The 8,849-nt window shown below is 36.0% G+C and overlaps 1 protein-coding gene and 1 long non-coding RNA gene across 2 annotated transcripts; both read right to left on the bottom strand.

The window, feature by feature from the left end:
- Positions 1–1,576: 1,576 nt before the first annotated feature.
- On the bottom strand, positions 1,577–8,252 carry LOC134204557 (uncharacterized). The gene is made up of 7 exons (XM_062679366.1): positions 7,937–8,252; positions 7,312–7,881; positions 7,089–7,247; positions 6,408–6,707; positions 5,693–6,025; positions 5,462–5,624; positions 1,577–2,763 (listed from the first exon to the last, which is right to left on the bottom strand). Exons 4-7 carry the CDS (start codon positions 6,594–6,596, stop codon positions 2,294–2,296), a joined length of 1,155 nt encoding a protein of 384 aa, XP_062535350.1. The 5' UTR covers positions 6,597–6,707; positions 7,089–7,247; positions 7,312–7,881; positions 7,937–8,252; the 3' UTR covers positions 1,577–2,293.
- Positions 2,911–3,826, bottom strand: LOC134204558 (uncharacterized). The gene is made up of 3 exons (XR_009977893.1): positions 3,653–3,826; positions 3,419–3,568; positions 2,911–3,356 (listed from the first exon to the last, which is right to left on the bottom strand). It is a non-coding gene; the product is annotated as an uncharacterized LOC134204558 (long non-coding RNA).
- Positions 8,253–8,849: the final 597 nt, after the last annotated feature.

The raw sequence follows: 8,849 nt of genomic DNA, 5'->3' as shown, positions 1-8,849 counted from the left end.
TCTGCCAACTTTCCAATTTCTACATATAGCGTATAAGTGATTCTGGTACCTTATAAATTCTTCAATTTCTAACAGCGAAATTACCGAGTCTCCAATTGTTGATAAAAATTGACCAGTTTCAAATTTAGTGCCTTTCAACTGGATGACACGGGCGAAATACGTTTTTTCGTTTTCGTGGAAGGGACACTCTGTAACTATTTTTGAATAATAAGGCCTTGATTTTAAAGTTTGCTCATAAAAGTCTCCTTCCAAGCTAGAATCGAAAAATGTCTTGTGGTGTACATTATAACTAAACTGTAAGCTAGCTTTCATGCATAAAGTATATGCGATATTGATACGCGATGATATTACATGCGCATATTCCTTGAAGTGTTGGTGTTTTGCCTCATTCCGAAAACACATCATCAAATGTACAGGTCCACTTTGTCTAATGATCTTTGGATAGTGAATCAGAAAATGCTGCTTTGGCTTCAATGTATCCTTGAAGAGATCCTGATACAATCTGTTGTGCAACTGAATCAAGTCACTCATTTCAAGCAACAAATTTTCATTGAACGATTTTGCCAGAATTAAGTCTACCATTTTTACCAAAACTTTGCAAAAGTTCCATACAGGATCATTTTGCGGTACAAGCGGACCTACTATAAAAATGAAATTCTTGTAGAAAGCTTTCATTTCTGCAGCAGTCATTCTTATAGCAACAACTTTTGCTCTAGTTTTTCTATTATACGTCTCCTCAAAGTCTGGCATTCGTTTCAAAGCTACATCCTGAGACGTTCGACTAATAAAATTTAATCTGGTGTTCAAAACTGTAACGTTAAAAAAATGTTCCTTGTAAATAAAGTGATTGAGAGCAGACAGAAGGCCATACTTGCAAACACCATTGCTAAATAAATCATGCATTGCGTCTACACTTGGATTTTCAATCACATGAAACGAGTCTAACTGATTGAATGCAGAATTTCCTGCGATTCCTGTCTCCGAATGACGACCAGCAGCGACATCTTCATCATAATTATGTCTATTCCTTAAACATTCTTCATGCTCCTTGCAATCAGTCTGTAGCTGTAGCCTGTGTCTGCGGCAAAATCGACAATAAAAATTTGCATTAAATCCTCCTGATAGCAATAATAAAGTATGTACTCCAAGATTATCACCTTGAAATAAAGACAGTACAAAACGTACCCTAATCTGCCTTTCTCCCAGTTTCAACATAATTCCTTCTCTTTCGATTTTTTTAAACGGTACAATCAATGACTCAACAAGAGTATTCACGCCAACCTTATCTATCACCACTTTTCTAATTATACCTGCTACAAAAATATTGACCAACTTCGATTTGTACTCTTCTGGTAGAGTGGGAAACGTGTAATAGATGCCACAGACCGAGTCTACTTTGCTGTGTGAGCTTTGTGGATCATTCACTTCATACTCATCGGCATACATCCAAATGGGTATAATGTAGTCGTCTTGCTCGTATTTTGCTTTTATTTGTTTCCATACGCTTCCATTAATAAAATGGAGTATATCAGAAGATTGTTCTAATGCTGTCATGGTTCAATCGTTTTATCTAAAACATTGTCAATTTCGAAAAAAGTTCGAATTTGAAATTCAATTTGATTCAAGACTAAACACGATTGTCTACATTCCGCAGGTATTGATTGGTTATGATTTGGATGCTGATTCAATGTAACTGTTACTGGTGCTTTGAAAATACCAATGTTATCAAGATGTTTAAAAAATTTGAAATCGCTGTCTATGAAATCAAAACAATGTTGTAATTGAGACAAATATACCTCGAACTGATACTGGGTTTCTGAATTTCCTACGGTCATGTTTAGCTTACGAATAGGCTGAATAGCTTCGGAACAAAATTGTTGAGTGGCCCTTTGTATGTCACGTACATCACATCTAGAAAAGTTGGGTCTCTGATGCATATCTAACGTGAACTCTACAGCTGTTTTTTGTATGAAATTCAAATTTTTGTCGATGGTTGATTCACTGTTATCTTTGCCGATGTCAGTCTTTCTGACCTTTTTTGCTGGTTCTTCAATTTTCAAATCGTTATCAATTTCAATGCGATATTCAAGCATATTGAACTCTACTGAATCAAACTTATGAGTTTTTACGTGTTTCTTAAAACTATATATTTTTGAACATATTTGAATGCATCCTGGGAATGTACACTTATATAGAAAATCGACTGGAGGCTTATGTGTACGTTGAACATGGACAATCAGTTCCTCTGCTGTCTTGAATCGACAAGCACATTCTACTATGCAGCACGGTAACATTATCGCTGATTTTCAGACTGGCTATTCAAAAACTGGATTAACTTATTGATACATAAATAGCCGCCATAATTCGAAGGTACTTCGTATACGAATTGCTCGATGAATACCCACACCAATTTTGAAAACTTGGCAACCGGTAATCCAAGGACTATTTGTAGTTTCAACAATACGTCAACTCCACGCACAATAGTTGGAAGATTGTAGATTATATCTTTATATACCACCAGGCATTCACCTGTAGCAGCAGTCAAGTTCTCTCCAACGACGATGAGCTTCGGAGCAATTGCAAACCTCTGTTCTTCGTATATTTGTATAGTTTTCTCCAACTCAGTGAGTGCTTGATCCTTGTTGTCGACTAACAGAAATGTCTCTGCTTGGCCCGTGGCTACCGTCGGCTTAAAACCTTTTGAGGCCTTAACTGGAATGAGCACCGTATTTAAAGCCAGAAGTAAATTCAGTAGTCGACAATCTGGAAGCAATAAGAATGTTTTATTAATTTTAAATCTTCTTATTTTAACATAATCGGGTCTTCAAATTCCCTAGAACTGATAAAGCCTGGCCATGTAAACATGAACACCTTTATGATATTCCGCGCGGATTTTTTTTAGATTCGTCTATACTGCTTCTTTATTCCAATCATCGTTTTTTTTTCAGATATCGTTATAGATAAATTATTTTTTGTTTATATGGACGTGAGAAAATTACAGACCTCCCCATTAGTGCTTACGTAATTAATGCACAACCCCTAAAGATACATAATCAAGTTTTTTGGTTTCAAGTTAACTAAACCAGTGACACCTGTCCAACCCACCCTATATCACAGAAGTTTTCCTTCATTCCATACTTTAAACCAATGCACACGAGAAATCACTTTTCTTTATTATATCCATTTTTCTCAATAGCACTTTTTCTACTCTCTCGTTGCAAAGCTTGGTCCTAATCGACCCGCAAGGTTCTGATCGGCTCGCAAGATCCTAATCGTTCCGCCAGATCCTAATCGATCCACCTGGTCCGTCGGTAAACTACCTGTTTTTAACCAGCTGATCAGCTGGCATTGTGGTTCTGTCAAACATAATCAGGTTTTAATCACTAAGCAGTATGATGTTTTCCTTTTTAAAACAAACCTGTGTATCGGCTTCTCCAATATGTCGATAATATTGATCGTTGAGATGAAAATCCATTCCGCGGTTAACGGCGGATGCTGTTTTACTTCGTAAATCCAAGCGTAAACCATCAGTTGGTTCTAAACAATTGCTATACGCTGGCAGTGATTCCTGTAAATAAAAAAAATATACTGGTTGTTATCACGCAATATATTACATCATGTTATGTATAAAATGTACATCAATTAAACGAACCTGTTTATTTTCCATTATCCGGGGATTCCAACAGTCGTTCCGCTTAGCGCTCCAGGCGTTCTGGATTTTTCTGGGGCGTTTAAAATTAGTATGAACACTAAAAACGCTAAAAACAGTGCAAAAAAATCGATGGAAGACCTAACGACTGACTCAATGTTTTGATCATTCTGTTCTGTTCTGACAGTATAGGAATACACTGTTAGAAATGATTTCAAAACTTTAGCAAGAGAAAATACATTTTAAACTTTAGAAAAGGATAATTCTCGCTTAACTTTTCAAAAGGACCTAAGTAACATATTTTTCGTGAATTAATTTGAATAGCGCAATCAACAGAACAACATGAAAGCTATTGATTGCAGTATTCAAATTAAATCATGAAAAAAATGTTACTTAGGTCCTTTTGAAAAGTTAAGCAAGAATTCTAAATAAACTAGAATTATTCTAGTTTTTATTTACAAAAATAATGCAATGAATATTTAAAAAATATTCTCATTTTAAGCTCTATTTGAGTTGTTTTTCACCATGAAATTTTTTTTGTCAGAACTAAAGATCTCCTTATTCAAAGAGGAAAGGCATTAATTTTTTTTTCTTGGAGTTCTTTGATTTAATAAATTGTGTTGTTCGCAAATTACGTAACGCTAAAAATGGTGAATTTGGATTAACACCCTCCCCCTCGTGGCACTTTTTGTATGTAAGGTTTATTTTTTGTATGAATCGTAATGCTACAGGGTAAAGCCCCAAACGCAATATAACGGAACGGCGACGGAAACGGCTAATTTGACAGAAAATATATGGGCTAACTGTCAAATTTTCCGTTTCCGTCGCCGTTCCGTTGTATTGCGTTTGGGGCTTAATGCTACGTTTAGACAAGGCAAGTGAATTGAGCAAGTCGTTTGAATCGGACGCGAATGGAACGTGTAAACACCTTAATTCATTTCACTTGAATAAAAAGAAAGTTGAACATGTTCAACTTTTGGCAAGTCAATTGAATTCAACTGAGTTGTTCAATTCACTTGCCCTGTCAAAACGTAGCATAAGTGAATTGAACAACTCAGTTGAATTCAATTGACTTGCCAAAAGTTGAACATGTTCAACTTTCTTTTCGTTCAAGTGAAATGAATTAAGGTGTTTACACGTTCAGTTCGCGTTCGATTCAAGCAACTTGCTCAATTCACTTGCCTTGTCTAGCATTATTTACCTTGTCTAAACGTAGCATAACGCTATAGGCCTGTCCGTCTCCTTCCCCCTGCAGCGTAACGTAATTTGTGAACAGCCCCTATCGCTAACATCAAAACCGTGACACCTACTGCTGCCGTATCATCAGAGTTTCGTGTTTAGTAAGTAGTTTGTTTCTCTGACACTTGTTCCGAAATTAATACAATCGTGAACTATCGTGAATACTGCGGTAACCCATAAGCCCCTGTTGCTGCTATACATGAATTTGCGTTGGACCATTTAGACGATAAAACGTGATTAACTGAGGTTAGTATGATAATGTTAAAACGGTCGGTTTACACACTGGTGACGACTCTGTTTGCATCTGACGAGAGATAAAAGAACCGTCGTTATCATGCTGCTAGACACAAAGTTATAGCATCTCTTTGTGGATGACTCTTTATAATTTATAAATTCCTAACTGCAATGCATTATGCAATAGTTTAGTTGATGTTAAATGCAATCAAAGTGCGTTATTATATAGTATTGCTATCAGACGAATCTAAATATCTTAGATTTTGCGCATAATAGTGTCAGCCTGTGCATGTTCATATAGAAATATTAATTAGACATTATGATATGCATGTTTCTTACCGATCGATAGCTCGTTATTTCTCAAAGCATATGACAAGTCTTTGGCTGATGGATCCTTAGCATACTTGCTGATATATTTTGCAATGGGCTCAAACAATGAATTCCACTTCTTCGATGGTTCCGTCGGATTTCCCAGACCAAGTTTACGGTACTCGATATCCAGCTGTAAAGATATAACATGTATAATAGTCTCCAACTTTTAAAAAATATAAATATTCATTCTATTATTACCAGTTGATATCCACACTCATTTGAGAGGTGTGGGTAAGTATTGATTAATTGACCGGCCTTAGAAAACTGACGTAGATCAGCTTTTCTGGCAGGAAAACTTAGTTCCCATTGTGACAGGACAGTCGCCCAAGGAAACCTATTAATTTCCAACCAGGCCAATGCTGTTGCTACCTCGGGTAACAGTTGTTCGTTATCCAAATCGTTGTCCGTTGAAATGTGATGCTTCTCTTTTTGATCACGCTTACGTTCTGATTGTTTAATATAATTTATACGACTGTATAATTTGCCAGCAGGGTTACCACGATTCTTGGCTTTCGGAATGTAATATGTTTCCTTTTAAGAAATGCAAAATAAAATAAATAATAATCATTTTCAGCACAATTTTATGAAATGGTCATTACAAATATTAAAAAAAGGAGATTATAATTATACGAAAACAAATTATCAAAATTAATTGTTTTCTTTAATAAAAAAAAAACTAATACAAATGTATCTTTGTGATATTCCTATACATCTGGTAAGATTTGGAGTTAATTTTTTTATATTATTGACGCACCAGTCTGTTTTAGTATGGGGGTATACAAAGAATCGATAGAACGGAGATTATTTTTTTAATACTTTGTTTCGACACAAGATCGATCACATTGGCAACCACCAAAATTGAAAATAATTATAACACCTTAGATAAAAAATGCATTCCCTTTCTGGTACTCACCTTGCTTTCCTTTTTGAATAGTCCGCATATTACTGTACTTAGATCTTCTACCACTTCGGATGATGTTTTACAGTTTCGGGTTAAGTGGTACCTTGCCACAGTGTCGACAACAAACTTTCTTCCAGAATCCGACAAGCAGTGAGTTTCAGCGGCTTTCAGCAGTTGTTCGCCGTATACAGTTTGCTGCATAAGCTCCTTCAGCAGAGCCGGGGTCAAACGGGAAGGTGTATCGCCAACTGAAGATGTTGGAACTTGCAGACCATCGATGGCGTCAGCCTCCGGGGGTTGATCGAGAACTTGCTGTAAAAATTGTTATTTTTTTTATATTCGGGCTGCTTCAATATTACGAATATTATATTACTTCAAATATTACTAGTCTGTACTTAGCATTGTATTTTTTTTAATGAATGTATACATTATATTGGAATGAGCGACTAGCGAAGTTGGTTTTATCTTACAAACCTTCGGAGTAGTGCACTGTATAGTGCTTCGCCATACGAAAACAGCACACCACTACCGAAGTTAGGTTTAACGTACGAATGGTGAGATGATTCCAACTGGGCTAGTTGTACATTCCGGTTTGCAACTGCATTGAGCATACCAAATTTTTGAAAGTAATTTACATTTAGGCAAGTGCATTCCAGTGTGCTATTTTAATTCAACCATATCGACAATAAATACCTTTGTTTGACTTGTGTTGTGTGGATCTCCGTCTGTTACGAGCTCTGATGTTATATGTCCGTTAAATTCCGTCACTCTTCCTCCCGTAAAGTTATTCCTACTGCTGCCGGGCTTATTGGCGACTAAGCCGCAACTTAAATCGTATATTTTGGAAGCGCTCTGAGAGAAAAACAAAAAAAAAACTAATAATTTCCAATTTTCAGCTTGCGGAAATGTTACATACCACTTTTAAATCAAGAGGCTTATCTGAGGTCGATTCAGCGGTTTCTGCTTCACCGTTTATCGATGCATCACAACTTTTTCCAGTAAATGTGTTCTAGAAGTAATATAAAAATGATGAAATGTGTTTACATTTTTATGATTTGAGTATACTAGCCTCGAGATCAGTTGCAGTTTTAACTTCTACCGAAGAGTGAGCTGGTTCTTCCGGAACGATTGTTGCGTTATCCAGACCCTATTAAAAGTTATATTCATTAATTTTCGTACTGCAGCTGGTTTGGAGAAATATACGTTTCGTAAAGCCTCGAACGCAGTAAAACGGAATGGCAACGGTAAGGATAGGATTTGACAGAAAATATATGGGCTAACTGTCAAATCCTGCCATTACAGTCGCCGTTCCGTTGCAGTGCATTAAAGACTTAAGAACTACTTACGTTTCTTCTTCGCCAGTCGAGAATCCAGGACCATAATATCTTTTCGTCAACCGGTGTATCGATATCCGGGCTCGATCTTATCGCGCTTGCTAGTTGAGTCTCCGTAAATGTTATCAGTTGAATCGTTGTGATTTTCGCTCCTATAAACAAATAACAACTTTATGGCACTGAGATTACAAATATTGTTTAACTTACGTCGGAAAAGGTCCAAATTTAATCCGGGAGCTCCTTTTAACAAATCTGCTATCAACTTTAGCTCGTCTACCACGATAGGCGCCATTTTTGTATTTTCAAAGGTTTGACGTATGACTTTTTCACACAAGTAAAATTGTTGAATTTCATAAGGCGGTGTTTTGAAAAGCTTATGTATGGCGTAAGCAATTTCAATGTTTAAGTGAAGCAAATCATATGAACCATATGAGTTTCATATGTACCTTATGAAAGCTAGATTTTGAATCCAAAAGTAGTTTCATAAGGCGAAATTATTGAATTTCACTAGTCCAGTTACCTGAGTGTAGGATTAACTTTTTTTGAATGTTATTGAAATAGGTGCATGGCAGTGATGATGTTTTTTAGCTAAATACTTCTATAATGTGATAACAATTTCATTTTTGAAGTTACCAAATTGTTATCAATTAAAAATGACGTGAGCCGAGCATAATTATTCTCATGTTTTTTGATTATTGGGTGAGAAATAAATGCATTTCATTTGCGCATTGGCTTATTGTTATTGATATAGGAACAGATACCCTAGTCAAAACTAACTTTCCACATAGTGTCCATATTCACATCGGAGTGTTTCGGAACAATGTAAATAATGACCATATCTAGTGTGTATCACACCAAGACGAAACCAAACGATTGAATCTAGAAAGGCATGGTCACCGCTAGATGGATTTATCTAGTTTTTTTTTATAACTAATTCTTTGTGGATATTTTATTTTGCTGCCGATACTGCATGTTCGTTAAAAAATGGATAAAATTTGAAAACCATCATTCTACTTTTTTGACCTGCAAACTAGTAAACCTAATCTAATCGGGTGGTAGTGTAGCATATTTCCTGTATGAAATATGTAACTAATACTCTCGTTAAACTATCCATGTAAAA

Source organism: Armigeres subalbatus, unplaced genomic scaffold (genome assembly GCF_024139115.2).
Source record: "Armigeres subalbatus isolate Guangzhou_Male unplaced genomic scaffold, GZ_Asu_2 Contig691, whole genome shotgun sequence".
In the NCBI taxonomy this organism is placed as follows: Eukaryota; Metazoa; Arthropoda; class Insecta; order Diptera; family Culicidae; genus Armigeres; species Armigeres subalbatus.
Note: the sequence above shows the minus strand (reverse complement) of the source record. Positions and strands in the feature narration are given on the sequence as shown.